We start from the raw sequence: 20,983 nt of genomic DNA, 5'->3' as shown, positions 1-20,983 counted from the left end.
CATTAGTCAGAGAGATTGTTGGACAAAAGCTCATTACCTAAGGAGTCCCCTATGCTGTTCATGTGTTCCTCCACATTCCTGCCCTCCTAAAAAAAAAAAAAAAACCCCCACCACAGGAAGCCAGGATTTTGGTGAAGGAAAGAATCACAAGGTTTCTCGGGGGCTAACTTTATATGGTTATTTCAGTGGGGTCCAAATTAGAGCAGCACCGAGAGTACTCTGAGAAACAAACTAGGCTCTGTGTGGCCCCAGAAGTCTTACTGTTGCCCTCACTTTCCTCTTAGGGGTCCTTTGTTGAGTGGGTATTAGCCATATTCTGGATGTAACCTGACGTTTGAATTAATAACTAATGTTGTCAAATTATTTGCAAATGCCTTCCCTAAAAGAGCCTAACTGATTATGCACTGCTTACTTCGCTACAATGTTTGTAAAATTCTGTGTTAATTATCAGCATGTATTAATGTACCTATATAATACCTCAATTGGTTGATTCCCACAGAAGCAGCTGTAATACACTTTTAATTTGTAAGTTTTCATAATGCATGGATGAGTACACTCCATTTATGTTGTTGGTTTTTGCCACAAACATTTGCGCTGTTGTATTGTCTGATTATAAACTTGGAAATATTTATATATACATGCAGACTGAAAGAAAGTAGAAATAATTTACAGAATGTTTCTTAATCCCCCCTCCTTTTTAACTGCTTAAAATCATGCTTTGTTTTTGCAAGACCAAAAATATTGTATCAATACAAGCCGATGGATGACAACATGATACAAAAATGTGAGGCGATAAATATATTGATCTATATACATCTTGCAGGTTTCTTTTATAGAGGTAATGAAAACTGATGGACACCTTGCACTGGAGACACAAGTCATTGTTAGTATGCCGGAGAAGGCAGGTGCAGTAGTATAATGCTTCATGTAATACAATCAGCAAACATCAACTGTTGTCTGGAGACACCTCCTTTAAGTAGTGATTGACAGTAACTCAGTCTCCCTATCTGAGCAAGGTTACCATTGAAGTAAATAGGAAGTCAATGGGAACTGATTTCATCATAGAGCAGTAAGTGAGGCTGACTGGAAGATACATTGGTGGGCTCAAAGTCTCAGTGAGATTTAAAAGTTGTCCCTTCCACAATAGGATCCATGGGAAAATGGCAGTAGCCCTGGCACACCTGATGATTTTCAGAGTTAATTTTCCCCTCCCCATGTAGTTTTCTCTACATTCATAGAGTGAGAAGAAAAATGCTCCATACCTGCAAGTGCAAATTTGGTTCACAGGACATACATTGCGCACTAATCTCACACATGTGGTAATGTTGAGAGAAAACATGGATGTGGCATTAATAAAATATTTTCTCGCCTTTCTAGGTTTGGGATGTTCTGTACCTATTCAATAGAGATTCTACTTTATTAAAATAAGGATATGGCATACAACAATATATTATAAAAATAATTATGTTATTGTTCAAAGTAGAATATTTTCTCCCATTTTAATGCCCTTCTAAATAGCTGTACAAAAATACAGTAGAGAGAGATCAGAAAGAATAAGAGGAAATGAAGGAAGGTGTGCATAACAGAATACAATTTTAAATTCAGAAGACTTGGTTTCAATTTCCAGTTCTGCCTCAGGCTTCTCATATGTCCTGGGACAAGTAATTTAATGTCTTTGTGCCTTAAAAGCCATCTGTAAAAATGGAATATTAATAATTCCTTATTTCAGCTATTTACCTGAGTTTTTAAGATTAAAAGCTCTTGGGGGCGCGCACACACACCTAGCACAACAGGTTCCCAACCTGGGAAGAAGTCATTAGACATTTTTTCTGGATGTATAGTTCAGAGGAGAGGGCACAATTTAATTTGGAAGAGCTCAAGAAAAGAATTGGCGGAAAGGAAGCAGAATACAGAAATAGATTGCACACTCCAAGACTGTGGAGACAAAGGCAGCAGTGTTTGGAAGTGGGTTTGAAGGCAATATTTTCCAATACTGGATAAACATGACAGTTCTTGGAGGAAGAGCCCAAGGAAAGAGGGCAGCTAAAGGGAAGCAAAGGAGAGGAAGAAGACAGGGAAGATGAAAGGGACAAAGTCAACAGGACAGGATGCAGGAGCATCTCAATATTGCAGACAAGGAGGTAGAACTTGTGGTGAAAGAGAAAAAGAATCTGGAAAAAAGAGGGAGACAAAGATAGGGAACAAAGATAAATCAAAATGAAAGTAGTTTCATTTGTAGATGCAGTGTGATACTTGCAAAAAGAATTTAACCAATTTACAGTACTCCAGTCTTACTAGAGTATTACTGTTATAAATCCAATAAAAGGGAGACAGAGTTGCAGTACTTTATTCCACATCTAAGAAAATTGCTGTTGGAAGCGTATTTTCAGTCTCTATAGGTGACAAGCTCTGGTTTCTTACATTCATGCTCAGTTTTTGCACACAGCTAAGTGCTTCTTGCTACTACCAGCATACTCACGGCTTTCATTTTACTTTTCTTTTAAAATTGTCATATAATTTGCAGACCACAGAATATTAAAATACTGTCCATGCTGTATCATTGTTAGTAGTAGCAGCAGTACTGTGATAGAAACTAGATGCTCCAGTTAAGGATCAGGGCCCCACTGTTAGCTCACATACGTAATGGTCCCTACCTCCACAATCTTACAGCCTAAATAAATGTCAACTACTTTCATTATTCCATTTGCTCTTTTAGAATGCTATTGAACACCTTTTGAAAGCCCAACTCCCACTGAGACAGATGAAAAATTGGGCTTGGGCAAATTATAATAATCTTATTGCTGTATGTATACAGGTAATCTAGAAAATGTTTGTAGTAAATGAACAAAGATTATAAATGTAAGTCTATCCTAATTAGAAACCTACCTTAACCAAAAGGCATATTCTTATGAGCATTAGTACAGTGGGTAGATGCATTGCCCCATTCCAGCTACTTGTGTTGTCTGGTAACACTTTGGAAGGACGTCTATACTAGGAAATTATTTGAAAATAACTTATTTCAAAATAATAACTCCCAAAATAACTATTTTGAAATAGTGTGTGCACACTATAGGAAAGCCTCAAAATTAGTCCAAGGCAGGATCCCTTAATGTGGATGCGTTACTTTGTCTTAGAGCCCCAGGAAGCACTGGGGAGTAATTACTTTGAGTGACTCTGGGGAGAAGTTATTTTGGACTAACAGCAGTGGAGCATCCACACTACCGCTATTTTGAAATAACTATTTCGAAACAAGCATTATTCCTCGTGGAAAGCAGGAGTTATTATTTTGAAATAACCAGCCCCTTATTTCAAAATAACGGACTAGGTAGTGTGGACACTCCACTTGTTCTTTCAGAATAAGGGGAGTTATTTTGAAATAGCTTCATAGTGTAAAACCAGGGCTGAGTGGCCTAAAACAAGCTCAAATGGCACATGATTCTCCGACCCCCGAACCTGAATAAGAAGCATGATTAGAGAATGATTTCCTCTGGTTTAACAAATCCCATTCAGACAAGTTGGAACTACCTTGGCATTACTCTAACTTGTACCCCCAAGATCAATGGACAAGAAAGAGGTTAACAATTATCCTCTCCTGCAGGTGTGCTGAATATAGCACAGAAGCACACAGTTTCTGACCTAGTTGGATCTCAGATTTTAGAATTATTGTGAGAAATCTCAGCAGAAATTATCCTAAGTTTGAGTCACTAAGAAGAAAAATAAATTGGCATCTGGAATGTTTTGCAGCTCAGCACAGGCAGGTTTTATCTGGCATAATCTCTGCTTAAAACTCTCTTCTATTCCAGATGCTGATTCCTTTTAATTGGATCATTGATGCTGTTGCACTGGCACAGAAACTAACCAGAAATATACAAGACTCCTCTGACAGTAATATGAATTTCTTTCTATAGCTTATTTGGAATCAGCAGTAAAATATTTGAGAATTTCACTCTCCTCATACATTATAACTGAAAAATAAACTTGCTTCCAACAGCCACGATAATTCTTGGAAAATTATTTCTTCTTTATTGGGGCACTTTTTCAACTCTGATAAGACTTACAAGCTGCGGTTTTAATTTGTGGCCACACTACACTAGCCTACTACTCTGCCTGCCTCCTTAGTTATTGTGAACTGCAATTCCATCTATGATATACTTCCATTGACTTCACTAAAGTTATGTTATTGAACAGTTTGGGCCATTTTCTTGAAATGTGAAAGAAAATTATACACCAATGGCAAAATCTTGAAGCAGAATTTGCTTCACAATGGAAGCAGAGGGCAGCATGACAATTAACACAACTGTTATGAAAGCAGCAGATGAAGGTGACTGAAGCATGTCTGGATAAGGCATTTCATCTCAGGAGAACAATAGCAAAGAGTAATGAGAGAAAAACAGGAAGAGCATGACTTTCAAAACAAATGCCTTGTGTCCTTCACTGAGGGTCTTGCACTAAGTTGCACTATGTCCTTTTCAGCTGCATTATGGTAAAAATGTTCAAGGAAGATGGGGGGAAGAGGGAGAGGAGAAGGGAAAAAAGATGTGCAAACTCTCCATGCTGAGAAGATTTACCTTGAAGAAATGAAAGAATACTGACAGGTTCAACCTTGAGACAGATTATCATTAGCCACTCATAACCCCTGCTGATAGGGTCAATAAAAGTATTTCAGCCAAATCATCATCTATGGGATTCAAGGTGTATTCAATGGATAAAGGATTAAAAAGTTCAGACAAAAATATAATTACTCAGAAAAGCTAATACAATACTAATGACTAAAGAAACTCAGTACATTATTCTGACATCATTTAAGAGACAGAAACATCATGCAATAGCTGCTCTTTGCTGTATGAGAATACAACTAATACTAACTATGCTGTACAAGAATTCCAGCATATTAATGAAAAGATGTTTTAAGTTGGTTTCATCATATTATCTCTCCCTCCCTACCTTTTTATTTTTAGTTTTTTATATTGAAGTCTTGGTTGCACACAAGTTACATATACTTCATTGTCTTACCCATGACAGACACCTGATGGTACTTGGTTCAATATTTCATTAAATCACCCTGCAAATTAACAACTGAATCTATCAGAAAACTATAGTCTTTAAGCAATAAAGATTACTTAGTAAATTGTGGTTTTACCATGCTGTATAGCCCATTTGTTGTTAAGACAATTATAGCATCAGTGTTGTAGCATATTATGGGTATAAGGAGCTTCTTTTTTCAAGGATATTACCCTTCTTAGACAGTAAACACAATACTAAACAGAAAAAAAATCTCTAAGCACTACTGAGATTTGCAGTAAAAGATTGTTAAATTGTGCTTCAGTTATCTAACAATCCAGAATGAGATGTCAGAGATTGAAAGGCATGAAATAGTCCTTTTTACCTTAGAGGTATTTCTATTTTAGTTTTGAAGAAAGTGAATAAATATTATTCATATTATAACATCTTATTTTAAGGTTTTAGTCGACAAAATATTAGCATATTGTGACTATTGTGGTGTGCAAGTGTGATTGCTTTGGAAATCAAAAGTTTTCACAACCACTGAATACCACCAACAGGAACAGGGAAACATGCAGTTAGTCCTTTCTTTCACATTTACAATTAACACAGTCCACACCAATTGAGCCATTTTGAATTATAAGAAGGAGAAACAGATGCCGAAAGAGGGATATGTTGTTCATCACATAATGGGAAGATCCACTCTTTCCCCTGTACTGACCCCAAAGAAAAGACAGTGTATTTCATCTGCTAATTAAATTAGTCTTTAAGCATCAAGTGTGAGATGTTTCCTGTAGATGACAAAACCTCTGAAACCAACACAAATCTGAATTTTAGTCTATACTGAAGGACATGACTAAGACATGAGAAGAATGAAGAGAGAACAAACAATGTAAACTGCAAAGTCCCCTTTTGCTATAAACTCACAGTTTAGCTGCTAAATCTATATGTAAATGGAGCCTGGTCCTTTAAGAAAGCAAAAAACACCCTCAGCTGGTCTGAAAATGTACTGCTTTGCACTGAGAGGGCAAGGATTGTGTGTAAATGTAATTTTGTGACCAGAACAACAGTCAGTCAACTCTGATCTCTCTCCTCATTGTCTCTCCAGTACACATTTATTCACCACACACAACACCCTAGCATGTTTGCAAATTAAGGTTTCTCATTCAAGAGAACTGGATTTAAATACTTTGGTAAAGTTTGGAGGAGTGCCTATTTGTTGATTTTAAAGGGGTATATTTAGTGCATTCAACCAAAGGTTCACAGGAAAAGATGAGTTAAAAGCAAAGGTATTCTGTTAAGTCAACTCATTTTGTGCTCTGAACTCCATATCAGTTTTTGAAAGCTACAAGTTGTACCTCCCTTAACCGGGACTCTCTGGTCTGTCAACATCCATGATCTTGTAGGACCACAGATGTTCCTGGACCTCAGAGCCCAGGTACAGGGAGGTCCAGTCGCAGGGCAGGAGTGCTGGGGGGGGGGGGGGAGGAGAAGGAGGGGAACAGCAATTCAGCTAGGCACACCTCAGCAGGAAGGGGAGCGGGTGGCACAGTGGGAAATGCTGGTCCTAGTTGCTGGGCAGTAGCGGGGGGGGGGGGGGGGGGGAGGGGGCTGGCAGTGGCCATGGAGCTCTGGCCCCAGCCACACAGCTCTGGCCCTGGCAGAGGCCAAGGAGCTCCGGTCCAGGGATACATGGCTGGCCAGGCAGTTGTGGGACCGGACTAGTGCCCTAGCCGGGGTGGTAGTGTTCAGCATAGCCATGAAGGGAGGGACCTTCCTGGCCTGGAATATCCCCTCATTCAGGACGGGTCAGGTTCAAACTATTTCAATTTCTCTCACTGTGGCTATGGGAGAGAAAAGTTGCTAAAACATTCAGAAAGATATTAACAAAATCAAGCTTTTATTTAATAGTATTCTGAATTTTAAATGGCATTTGGGTGGTTCTTTGGTGTATATTTTGTGTATGGAAACATGTTTGTATAATGTGGCTGTAAAACAATCCAATTATTCAATTGTTGGAAAGGTGAAGAAGCCAGGAATTAGCAGAAGAAAATGCTTCCTTTAGAAAAAAATATAAAGAGAAAAATGGCAACTTATGTGATTTTTTAATTGACAGAAACATTAGTTTTAAGATTTCTTATTATCCACATTTGAAGTAGATACTGTGCCTCTGTGTAAAGAGCACACAGCAAATAGCCCAACAAAATATATTTTTCTGTGCAGTAGGCATAAAGATTTTCTGAAACATGTTAATTTATTATTGTATATACTGTCTATTCAGCAAAGACTTCAATTTATGTCATCACAGACATCTACAGCCATCAGCACCAAAATTTATGGGACAACGTCTTCAAATCCTGTAAGACTTGCTTGCAAGACAGTAAGAACATTCCAAATTTATTTTGGGCTTTGTGGGATTATATATCTAGAGCTATTTCAGGAATCTGATGATTTCACAAAACACTCACATCTTATTTTGTGAGCAAACTTCAATATCTATAAACATATCGTATCTCACAGGAACTCTTAAGTGGACACTGTAAATATACAATGGAGTAACAGATACAATACTCAGCTCAGCATGTTCATGTTCTTCTAATCTCAGGAGATAAAGTTTTCCAAAACCTCTCTTCTCAGGAATAAGTTTCATAGTTACTAAAAGGGATTCTTGCTCATGTGAATTCTTCCCACATTCCAGTATTCTTATTTCTAATTCTCTCCTCCACCCAGGAATCTGCAGCCAACTGGAAATCTAGGAGCAACTCCAATGTGTTACTGGAGATGGAAATAAGGAACTGACTTTCAGCACCCAGAAAGTTTCTACATAAATGGAAGTTTTTAAGGGTGAGTATGTATGTTTCCTAAATTGTTCAATAACTTCTTTCATGTCATTCCCAAGATCTTAAATGCCAGAGTTTGGAAATGTTCTTACTGTAGATTATATTTTTATGAATGGGAAGGTGTGATTTTGTATGTTTTTATTAACCTCAAGTGTTACTAATGCTTTTGACAGTGAGTGAAGGAGCTGAATTTTTACAGATTCAGATTCAGAATTATTTTTGGAACACAGGAATTCTCATGTTGGACCAAACTTGTGGTCCATCTAGTACAGTATCTTGTCACTGGCCAGCGCCACTTACAATAGTTGGTGTTTTTCTTAAAGCCCCAACTCCTGCAATTATAAGATTACATGTGAATATTAGCTTTCATTTTTAAGTAAGTTTAAAACCATTTAGTCCTGATGGTTGCAGAAAATACCCTTGAAAATCTGAACGGTATAGGCTGAGTAAAAAGAAGGCAAATAAAAAAAAGATTGTTTTTTAAATCTCATTATTTGGGGCACATTTGACTTACTATTTTTGAGTTCTTAGAGGTGTTTATACCTCTTCTTCTTACAATATCACAAATTACTTGGGACAAGGCACTGTTCTTAACAAGAAACAAACAACCCCCCCAATCCAGTGCTATGTAATTATGTTGAAAAATATTTAAATTTGATCACTTTCACAACACATCATCTCAAATATTAATGTCAATTACCACTTTCAAGTGATTAAAATTAGTTCTGACTAAAAAAGTTAACTGTGATTAATTACACAATTAAACAATAAAATACCATTTATTTAAATATTTTGAATGTTTTCTACATTTTCAAAAATATAGATGTCTATTACAACACAGAATACAAAGAGTACAGTGCTCACATTCTTATGTTTTATTACAAATATTTACACTGTGAACAAAAAAAAATAATTACAAATACTATAACGAAATCTCTTTATCATGAAAGTTGTCCTTACAAATGCAGAATGGCGTTCTAAAAATAGCTGCATTAAAAAGAAAAAAAAAGTAAACCTTTAGAGCCTACAAGTCAGCTCAGTTCTATTTCTTGTTTAGTCAATTGTTCAGACAAACAAGTTTGGTCACATTTGCAGGAGATAATGCTGCCCATTTCTTGTTACAATGTCATCTGAAAGTGAGAAAAGGCATTCATATGGCACTGTTGTAGCCAGCATTGCAAGATATTTATGTTCCAGCTGCACTAAGGATTCATATGTCCCTTCATACTTCAACCACCATAAAATGCTGATGATGGTTTCTGCTTGATAATGGTTCAAAGCCAAGGGGACCAATGCATGTTCATTTTTATCAGATGAGTCAGATGCCACCAACAGAAGGTTGATTTTCTTTTCTGGAGGTTTGGGTTCAACAGTTTGCACACCAGAGTGTTGCTGTTTTAAGTCTTCTAAAGGAATGCTCCACAGCTCTTCCCTCCTAGATTTTGGAAGGCACGTCAGAGTTTTAAACCTCGGGTTGAACGCTGTAACTATCTTTAGAAATCTCACTCTGTACATTCTTTGTGTTTTTGTCAAATCTGCAGTGAAAGTGTTCTTAAAACAGTTGTGTGCTTGGTCATTAACTGAGGTGGCTATAACATGTAAAATATGGCAGAATGCACGTAAAACATCAGAGGTATGTCTGGACTACATCCCTCTGTCGCCAGAGGGATGTAAATTAGACATACCGAAATTTCTAATGAAGTGGGGATTTAAATATCATTAGCATAAAAATGGCTGCCGCTTTTTGTCTCCACAGAGCTTTGGCAACAAAAAAACGTGGTTCTATCGCTCACTAAAGCCTCGTTTTATGAGGCATAAGGGATCTGTCACCAAAGGCTTCAGTGAGCAATAGAACCATGGCTAGACTACTGCTTTTAGTCGCTGAAGCTCCGTGGCGACAAAAAGCGGTGGCCATTTTTATGCTAATGAAGCGCAGGAGATTTAAATCACCACTTCATTAGCAATTTCGGTATGTCTAATTTACATCCCTCTGGCGAAGAGGGATGTAGTATAGACATACCCCAAGAGACATATAATTCTCCCAAAGGAGTTAATTCACAAATTTAATTTATGTAATTTTTTTTAAATGATCATCATCAGCATTGAAATATGTCCTCTGGAATGGTGGCCAAAGCATGAACACGCATATGAATATTTAGCATATCTGGCAGTAAATACCTTGCAACGCTGACTACCAAAGTGCCATATGAACACCTATTCTCACTTTCTGCTGACATTGTGAATAAAAAGCAGGTAGCATTATCACCTATAAATGAAAGAAATTAGTTTCTTTTACGGACTGGCTGAACAAGTAGGACTGAGTAGACTTGTAGGCTCTAAAGTTTGACTTATTTTTGTTTCTGAGTGTAGCTATGTAACAAAAACTATAAATTTGTAAGTTGCACTTTCACAATAATGAGACTGAACTGCAGTACTTGCAAGAGGTGATTTTGAAAATACTATTTCTTTTCTTTACTATTTTACAGTGCAAATATTTTCAATAAAAAGTGAGCACTGTACACTTTATATTCTGGTTGTAACTGAAATATGTTTAGGGCTGTCAATTAACGCACATTAATGCCTGTGATTAATGTAGGGCAGAATTAACATGTTAAAAAAATTAACACGTGTTAATCAAAGGCATTTTGCGTGGAGCCATGGATCAGCTGTGTGGCACTGCCACTTTGAAATGCCGCCGTGGCATTTCAAAGGGGCAGTGTAACACAGATCCTGGGATCAGCTGTAGTCCCCCACTGCCCCCAGGTTCCATGCAGTACTGCCCCTTTTTGAAACACTGCAGTGGCATTTCAAAAGGGCAGCACTGCAAGGAGCCTGGAATCAGCACTATACACTTTGTATTGTGTGTTGTAATTGAAATCGATATATTAGAAGATGTAGAAAACATCCAAAATATTTAAATAGATAGTATTCTTATTATTGTTTAACAGCGCGATTAATCGTGTGATTAATTGTGATTAATTTTTTTAATCGCTTGACAGCCCTAAATATAATTGAAAATGTAAAACATTCACAAATATTTAATGTGTTTTAATTCATGTTCTATTCTTTAACAGCTTCAGGGGGCAGCCGAATTAGTCATTACAGGATAAACTTAAACAACAAATAGTCTGGTAGCACTATAAAGATTAACAAAACATGCAGATTGTATCATGAGCTTTTGTGGGCACAGCCACTTCTTCAGATGACCGGAGTGTTGATGTCCAGAACTAAAATAAAAACTAACAGTGAGCTTAAAACTTGATGACTCATGATTAATTTTTTTGAGTTAATCATGTGAGTTAACTGTGAATAAGTGACAGCCCTAATTTCGCTCTAGTGGAAAAAAGAAACAAAAGAAAGCTACATTTGCAACCCTCTCACTTGAATTTTGCACACATTTTATCTGTCACTATCTGGTAATGTTATACCTTCCTAACTCATTGCAATTGACTAGTGGGGATTAGTTACTAGTCAGTCTTCAAGCTTGTGCCTCACCTATACATGAGAATAGCTCCATTTAACCAGTCTGTAGGTAGAATCTAGAGTAAACTCATCAGCTTCCCTTATCTGCTGCTGAGTTTGAACCAATGCAGTATTCTTGGCTTCTGTCCATGAATGGCTAAACTCTAATGGCCTTGGTCTAATCTCAAAAAAATGAAAGACTTTAAAGTGAATGGTTATGGCCAGAATAATGGGACTTGTTTTTTTTTTTACACGATCTACAGGCTTTTCCAGTTCAGCAGCTAAACTTAAGTTACATAATAAGCTACTAATGCAATTTTCCTGCTCTCACCAATGTCATTAGGGTTCTGTCCATCAAAACATGTCAAGAGAAAACAGAAATATGTCAGTACTGGTTGTCATCTTGAGGAAATTATACATGAACATCACTAATGTCAGCTTAACTATTTTTACTTCTCCCACATGGAATAGCAGCGAAGTCTAGGGAACTGCTGCAAAGTTAACTGCTACAGAATTTGCTATAATCTCATGAACAAAAAAGCTCACAAAACACCAATGGTGCTTGCTTCCAGCCCAAATCTGCTCCCTTTTTGTGGTGAATGATATAGAACACAATAGTGACTCAGCAAACAATGGGAGGAATAGCTCTGGCATAAGCAGCAAAACCTTTTATGGAGAAAGAGTATTATTAATGGCGGCTCTCAATTCCTTTCTGTGTAATATTTCCTGACTGGCTACCTAGCAAATACAAGATAAAACAATATAGTTCAGTATCAAATATGCACAGCAACACCTCTCATAATCCAGCAGCAGTACAAGCTATCTGCCATTTTTTTTTAAATATTAGAATGGTTTTAGAGGTGGCAGGCCATTAGGAAGAGAGAGCCTCAGCACATTACAAACTACTGCATTCAAGACAATGATATATTTTTTAGTACATAGGTTCCTGGATGATATAACTGGCTGGATGTCACATCCTATGCTTGCAATGTCTAATCAGTGAACTTTAATATGATAGCAAGAACAATGATGATAAATTAAAGATGACACCAGACTTCAACCCACATTCTTGGAAAACGCTTTCAAAAATAAACAATGTATTAAAATCCACATCAACTTCCTCTTTCCTAGCTCAGTTAAGAAAAATGGGATATATTCTGTATTGACTTACAACCTACTGATCCTGGAGGAGGTTATGCATGTTGTAATGCAGTGTGGAATGTGATCCTTTCGCTGAGCCTACTTTTCCCTATCCAGGGCCTACTTTTGATTACTCTTATTTGTATACTTTCCCTTCTTATGACAAGAGAAGACAATACAAGGTCAAGCTTAGATGGTTACTTTTTTTGCACAACACATAGTCAATCTGTGGAACTCCCTTCCAGAGGCTGTTGTGAAGATCAGGGCGTTTAAACAGGGTTCAAAAAAGGATTATATAAGTTCATGGAGTACAGGTCCATCAATGGCTATTAGACAGGATGGGCAAGAATGGTGTCCCTAGCTCCTGTTTCTCAGGGCTGGGAATGGGCAAGAGGGGATGGATCACTTGATGATTACCTATCAAATCATTCTGGGGCACAGAAGGCAGACTACTGGTCTAGATGGATCTTTGGTTTGATCCAGCATGGCTGTTCTTAGTTTACGTAATTAATTTCTTCAGAGCACCAAACAGCTGAGCCACACTTTAGAGGTTTTGAGAGACTAGGTGATCTGTTTTACCTAGTTTATCTATTATAGAATGGCCGTTAACTATGCTGTTATTTAGATTTCATTCAAGTTCAAAACTGTGATCGCGTACCCATTGCTTGAAGCTTGATGAAAACATGGAACCATTTTATACTGTAAAATGCAAATGGAAGATAATGTAACTCTTTGTCTTCTGGAATCAACTGAAAGGTTCCCCAAGCTTTGCTCTCTATCCCCAGTACAATTTTATTTAACCTCCTGTTAAAGACCTGTTAAAGACCATCCAATATCTGTTAGTGTATGTCTACGCTAGCACCCTCTTTCGAGAGAGGGTGCAAATACAGCTGAGGGAAACTGCAAATGAAGTGCAGATTTGAATTTCCCGTGCTTCATTTGCATAATTGTGGACCGCCGCTCTTTCGAAATACCCTATTTCGAAATAACAAACGCTGGGTAGACGCGGTTATTTTGAAAGAAACCCCTTCTTTAGAAATAATCCTTACTCCTCAAAAAATGAAGTATCCCAAAATAACTTTTCCACGTCTTTTGAGCAAGCCCATTATTTCGAAATATAACAGGCTCGCTATTCCGACCTCCCTCCTAACCTTGTTCCACGAGGATTAAGGGACATTTCGGATTAGTCGGTTATTTCGAAATCTGGCATTGTGTAGACAGCGCCAAATTTCAAAATAAGCTATTTTGAAATTAACTCGAAATAAACACCACAATTTCCATAGCTCAAATTGCGTAGCTTATTTTGAGATAAGGGTGCAGTGTAGATGCACCCTGCCTGAAGCAGCAGCTCAGCATTTCTTTTTGTCCTTGGCATATCCCTGCATATTCCCCCACCATGCATGGAATACAGGATTTTTTTTTACTTCCCCATGAACACTTCTGTTATGCTCACTTTTGTAATAGCTGAACAACTTACAGGTATTTATGAATTTATTTTCAAAATACTCCTGTGAGAAAAAGTATTTTTATTCCCATTTTTCTGATCAAGAACTGAGACAGAGAGGAATTTGGGCCAAAATTTGCTAGAGTCTGCTAATTTTGGGTGCCTCAGTGGGTGGCCTGCTCCAGACACCCAAGGCTTTTTTTTCTGAAGATGCTGAGTACCCCCTTCATTTCATTTTGAGTGCTGACTGTTGAACACTTTTATAAATCAGGTCCCACATGTCTCATACTTATTGACAGTTTCTGAAAATTACAGCTTAAGCAAATTGTCCAGCAACACACAGGGAGTCTGTGACTGAACCATGGATAGAATGCAGTCTCCTGAGTCTTAATCTGTGCCTTAATAACCAGACTATCTTATTGCCCCCTGATTCATTCAATGAACACATTTTCCAATGCTCCGCAGAGAATAAAGCAAGGTTCTGTGAGGCTATAGACTCATCCAATGCACAAACTAGTCTCATTCTCCATTCACTTGGTGTAATGAATGAAGGCGGGTCTTCTGAGAAAAGTGTTATGTGATTACACTATTAAATACTGCCTCAAAATACATGAGTTGTTTTTAGCACTGTAAAACTTCGAAGTATTTGAGTTTCACAAAGGAAGTTCCATCATTAGCATTCACTACTCACACGTGGAACAACATGGCAGAAAGTATGTCTCTGATGATGCACAAAGAAGTTACTTACAGGTAATAAGTGTAGGAGTGATAGCTTCTTCTGCCATGATGGTGGAAGGATTTAGGCAGTGGTGGAAAAGATGAAATGGAAGGAAAGAAAAGCCAAATATTAATGTATGAAAAATCAAGATGAACTGAGACCAGAAGTGGTGACACAAATGAAAGGTAGTACGACTACATTTCAGGCATAGCATGCAACATATCTGGAATGGACAAATGGCATATCCAATCTCCATAAAACTTCAAGCAGTAAAATACATAATGCTTCACGGAAATGTTAAAGACAGTTTAAAACAATTCTAACAGCTAAATAATGTATGAAATACATAAGTTATGTATTATATACATCCATATAATACATACACAGACACACACGTAAGATGCTAAGCATGCTTTTATTACACATTATATTAATTGGTTTAGGAAGAATGACACGGCATCTCTAATGCATCAATTAGAAGCTTAGCAATAAAAAGTCTTAGAATGCTTATAAAAGTAGCTGTTCTTCCAAGCAGAGTACTGTGGAGTGGTTTTGCTCTCTAGTTTCTTACAGACATTACAATGTAGCCTACCACATATATGATTGCCTGGCTATATCAAAAGAAGGACAAGAGATATTTGACATAGATTTATCTTTATTATTAGATGCCTGAGACTGCCTGGCTGATGTACATTGCAGGGTTACGGTGGGCTATCAGAATTAAGGATGTTAAGGACTAGTTAACTATCTGATAAGCAAATGCTTATTGGATAGTCGGTCGACTAGTCGATCCCAGATAGAGGCAGCGAACGGGAAGGGGGGGGGGGAGAAGAAGAGATACTTCAAAGTGGCAGCGACAAGGTGGTGTTTCAAAGCGGCAGTGCTTCGTGGAGTGTAGGGTCAGCTGGGGACTCCCCAGCTGATTCTGGGCTCTGCACAGCATTTCTGGAATGCGGAAGTGCCTATTGATTAGTTGAGTAGTTGATGGAAATTTTATCCAATACTTGATTAGTAAATTAACTGATATTTAACATGCTTATTAAGAACACAGGGGTTGGCTCTGCACCATACTAATCACAGGAGTCCACAACCTTACCGTGTTTGTTCCTTTAACACCTCTTTGTAAGTCCTTTTCCAAGCCATTTATCCAGTCACTGTGTACCTTTGCTATGGCATGCCTGCACTGGACACCCACTCTACACATAAACAGTGAGGCTGTGTCCAGACTCAGGGTTTTTTTCGGGAAAAGTAGCCTTTTTCCGAAAAAACTTCACCTGCGTCTAGACTGCAGCCGCGTTCTTTCGAAATTAAATCGAAAGAACGCGGCTTTTCTTTCGACGGCGGTAAACCTCATTTCACGAGGAAGAACGCCTTCTTTCGAAAGTGCTTCTTTCGAAAGAAGGCGTTCTTGAATGTAAATAGGGCTTCTTCGAAAGAGAGCATCCAGACTCACTGGGTGCTTTCTTTTGAAAAAGCAACTTGCTTTCGAAAGTTCCGCGTGCAGTCTAGACGCTCTCTTTCGAAAGAGGCTCTTTCGAAAGTATCTTTCGAAAGAGCCTCTTTCGAAAGAGGCTTGCAGTCTAGACATAGCCTGAGTTGCAATATGTGCCCTACTGCGCGTCATGCCATGTATGTACAGAGTCCTTCCGGAACCTGGTGTAGCAAAGGCAAAAAGTCCTCAACTGTACCCAAGCCAATATGGTGGCAAGGGAAAAACTCCTATCCTGCCCCTCTAAAAAAGGGAGTGACTAGCTTAACGCCTACAATAGGTCTTAGCCAAACTTGGTATCTTATCACCTAAAGGGGAGGGCCAGTAGGTCCAGCTTCAGCCTGCAAAGTATATAAGGGAGGCTTCAGGTGGACCTTTTGAACCCTCCATTTCTAGGGGATGAGTAAGCGACCACAACGACTTCTTTTGCAGCAGTTTTCATCTCCCACCCATCAGTCATAAAGCATTGTTCCCTTCATTCAGCCAGCCAGCCAAACATCAACCCTCCATGTAAAGGCGCAGGGCATGCGCAAAGGCGCAGGGCAGCTAGTAGCCTGTCACCCAAAGCCTGTTTTAGGAATGCCAAATAAACTGTCATAGAAAAGTGTGTTTCCACTTTTCATTAGGCATTTAATTACAGAAAAGTAACTTATTCCTTTGTTTCAGAATTACTTCACTAAGAGTGAATTTCACTCCTTCCCTCGCAGAACTCCAGTGAAAGGGCTGTATTCAGGGATCATAGTGGGGGTTTGCTGGTGGTGTGAAAACAGAATTCATTCCCAGTCTGTGGGCAGAATCCTACACCTACACATCTACTATTTCTGCCCCTGGGACTACTACAAAAGGCCAGTTGGATCCCAAGTCTGTTCATCCGTATCAACGTGGATCCAATGCCCTTTGGCACTTGACCTCCCTCACAATGATTCCCTCCATTTCAGCACATTGAGAGGAGCCCACTTTTGCACTGAGCAGAGTGCACAGGGGCTCCTGCTGCACCTCTCTCACTCCCTGATCTAGGCTCCCAAAGCATGGAGAGGCAAAGCCTTCCACAAAAGGATGCATTTCTCTCTGGTTAAATTCCAAAGATAGATTCTAATTAAAAAGAAACTTATTCTCCAAAAAACGTAGCGATAAATAATGTTAATGTACTGGTTAGATAAAAGGCTGAAATAAACTGGATAGGCATCTGTAATTCTCACAGCACATAGATACAGTGTTATGACTGCACCAAAAACATGTAAACAGGCCTGGCAAACGACTAGCACTAATGTTAACTTGCCTTAGGCAACATGCTGCAGGCACCTCTTTGAAAACTCAGCTTTCATCACATTTTCTCTCTCATCTTCTTTGTTTGAGAATGCCTTCAGAAATATTTTCCAGTTTTTATTCCCATTTTTCTTATACTTAACAGTATTGTTTGAACACAAAGGCTTGGTACTGAACATTTAATCACACGTGGCACATTTGCAAAATGCACACCTGCAAAAACTGGGTTTTAAAAGAGAGCTAAGAATACAGTTAATAGAAAGGCTATGGATAAAATCCTTACTTAGGTATATCTTCTACTAAATTCAGTGCATGAAGGAGCAGAGCAGAATTGGGCTGTATGAAAATGGCTCCGTTTATCTATATTATCTTGGGAGGAGGTTGTTTTGGTATGTAGTGTAATCATCATCATCTTTTTTTCCCTTCTCTTCTCAGAAATTACTCATTTGCTAGTTCCCATTTAGAATCTCATGACACTACAAACCCTATTCCCTGCCATATGTTGCCATGACAGGGATTTAATGTAATTAGTACAAATGTTCTCATACATCTAAAAGATGTATAGCAATTTTAGAAACAACAATAAATATAATTAATCAGTGCTGCACTGCTGGTTGCTTGTATGCATAATTCTGCCAAACATGTTATTGAGATAAATTATTCGGTTTAAAAAATGTTGAAAACTCAGGTGCTTTAATTTGTGTGAATACATCAAATTATGGTGTGATATAACAGAAGAAAAATTAAATGTCTCATGTTCAAGTTATTTTTATATTGTTTCTTATAACACGATCTAGAGGTTTTACAGATGAGACTCCTTGAAAATTAGATTCTGTAATTTTAAATTCCCACAATTCTGAGTGGCTATAAAGGGAAAATCTGTTATAAAAATATTCTACACCTGGGTAAATTAAGAAATAGAAAACTAAGACTTGGAAAAATAGATCATTTGGCAAAGACATTGTCCACACTTTGGAAAAATGTGCAACCTTAGAAACAGAGTTCTATTTTACTTTTTATATATGTGAACAGTCTCTTTATCATATTTTATAAGAGAAGGAGCTTAATTCAGGTAGCATAGTTAGCATAATGATTTCTGCATCACCCCTCTTCTGCAGCTAGCATAGAGGGCATGGCAAGAGGAATGAAGGGCTTGGTTGGGTCTTCCCCTTGACCTGAGTTATTCCTGGTTTCTCACCAGGATTGGCTCCTGCTGACCCCCTTGATGCCTCTAATACAGAGGCAGCAATGAGGGGCAGGGAGGGGGGGGGGGAAGGAAGAGCGACTAGTCAAGTAGTGAGTTGACCACCCAATAAGCCTAGACTTATCGGGTAGTGGACTAGTCACCTATCTCCATTCCTTACTTATTTAAAAAGATAAACACATAAGAAAATATTAGAATGCTCAGGTATAAATGCATCTCAGAGTGGAAACAAAAGAAGCAGACAAAAAAAAACAACCCTTTATTGTTGTGGAGAGCTGAGACAGTTTCTGACAATCAAATATTAATAACTAATGGTTTGCTGCACTCCCACTGCAGTAACAAGATGGTGGCACAAAATGGAACTGCTGCATTCTAAATAAACATGCCCTTGAGCAAAACTCTCCCATTAAATCTAATTTTTTAGCCTGCCATCTTTTTGGAAACTTATTTGAAATAATAATTAAAAAAGAAAAAGAACAGCCAGACAATATAGTAGATTAATTATGCCTTTTATCCCTCTCTCTCTCCCCCTCCCAGGCTCCTATTTATTATTATTGTTTACCACACATTGCAGGAATATTGCTATCACTTTTGCTCCATTGAGGTTTTTTTTAAATAATTTGCCAGTGACACCAAAACTCTCATTATGAATTTAGTTGTCAATAAGGTCCTGCAATTTTCAATGCAGGAATGTTGACGCCAGCATGAGACTGGGTAAGTTGCTTGAACAATGCAAGGAGGGGTAGATTCAAATTCCACTCAAGTCAATAGAAAGATGCCTGTGGACTTCAATGGACTTTGGACCAAGCCTTAAGTGAGACAGACAGATCATATTTGACAGCAGGACACTCCCAGTCCACTGTAAATTGATATAGCAATCATGTCCCAGGTTCCCCCACCCACTGTAGTAGCCATTAAAGCAACCAGCATCTTTATGCTGAAAGAAGAGTTTAGTAGTTGGCGCATCAAACTAGGAGGCAAAAATCTCAGCTCAATACCTAGCTCTGCCACCAGTTCCTTATGTGCACTTTTTCTGTGCCTCAGTATATAAAATGAGAATGACAATTAAGAACCACTTTAGAGGAACATTGGGAAGTTTAATTAAAATGGAGTTATGAAGAGCTTTGAGGTTCCTGGAGCAAAGTGCCACAGAAATGCAAGGTGCTATTTTTGGTCACTGACCTGAATCCTTAATCACTTAAAACCTCCATTGAAGTAACTGATGCCCAATTATCAATAAATGTAATCATCGCAAAAGTACAATTAAAAAAAAATCACTCAAACAAGTCAGCCGCTTAAAGGCAAATCAAAGAAATTTCCCACTTTACATTATTTCACCATATGTCCACGTTTTTTGGAACATATCTTGGACATATAGCAGGGATGTCTACCTTGCAAGACAATTATAAATTCCCTTTGAATGCATATTGTATACACAGTAACAATCTAGGTGAAATAAAGGGACCCTAAGTGACATAGACAGTTAAAATTCGACTGAATAATTGGTTCAAGTTTTACTTGGGTCATTAAGTGCAGTTGTTTCCAGGCCAGTCTATGCTAGGAACTCTGGACAAAATACCCCATAGCTGGTTAAAATCTGGGTACATTTTGTAATGTAGACGAGTGCTAACTGTACTCTACATCTCCATTCAAGGACGTGGTTAACAATCAATTACCTGTAAATCCTAGCCACACTAAAAGATTAAACTGAATTCTAACAATATCAAGGGACATTTTGTAAAAATAGCTCCTGGATGGGGTTACTGTAGATAGGCCTTAGTTTAGTGGTTTCAGTTTAATTACTAGCAGACTTTTTAGTCTAGCAGACTCTCAGTGATTAAGAACATTTATCCCAAAAGATGAACTAAGGGTATGTCTAAACTACATGGCACTGTCAATGGAGCCATGTAAACTAGTTTATCCGACATAGTCAATGAAGCGGGGATTTAAATAATCCCTGCTTCATTAAAATAAAAATGGCCACCGACAATCAGCTGATCTGGCGTGAAACGAGGTTTACAGGAGCGGTCGACAAAGGCTTCCCTTGTTGACCAATCCGCATCTAGACTGCCGCGCTGTGCTGGATCAGCTGATTGTCGGCACGGTGAGGCGGCCATTTTTATTTTAACGAAGCAGGGATTATTTAAATCCCCGCTTCATTGATTATGTTGGGTAAACTAGTTTACATGGCTCTGTCGATGGAGCCATGTAGTCTAGACATACCCTAAGAGTTATTATGTCTGGGGGAGCATAATAACTGCTACCAACCACATGGAGCTGGAGTCTCCCCAATGCCTCAAGAAAGCAACAAACATGGGAGCAGCTGAGGAGCCAACTTTTACCTGCTTGGAGAAAACTATGGGCGGAGCAGGACCCAAGTAGTCTTTCCATTACTCATAGGCAGCTCTCCTGGGGAGGA

The 20,983-nt window shown here is 38.4% G+C and overlaps 1 protein-coding gene across 10 annotated transcripts in view; it reads right to left on the bottom strand.

The window, feature by feature from the left end:
* The window catches only part of PTPRM (protein tyrosine phosphatase receptor type M), a 700,717-nt gene that overhangs the window by 196,550 nt on the left and 483,184 nt on the right, over nucleotides 1-20,983 (bottom strand). For 4 of the 10 annotated variants that reach the window (XM_075920958.2, XM_075920953.2, XM_075920954.2 and 1 more), the window contains one exon: nucleotides 14,636-14,665. The exons of the other annotated variants lie outside the window; for them this stretch is intronic. In XM_075920958.2, the coding sequence (XP_075777073.1) occupies nucleotides 14,636-14,665 (30 nt within the window). The remainder of the gene's footprint in view (nucleotides 1-14,635; nucleotides 14,666-20,983) is intronic. 10 annotated transcript variants of the gene reach the window in all.

This window comes from Pelodiscus sinensis, chromosome 2 (genome assembly GCF_052426305.1).
Source record: "Pelodiscus sinensis isolate ZL-2025 chromosome 2, ASM5242630v1, whole genome shotgun sequence".
In the NCBI taxonomy this organism is placed as follows: Eukaryota; Metazoa; Chordata; order Testudines; family Trionychidae; genus Pelodiscus; species Pelodiscus sinensis.
Note: the sequence above shows the minus strand (reverse complement) of the source record. Positions and strands in the feature narration are given on the sequence as shown.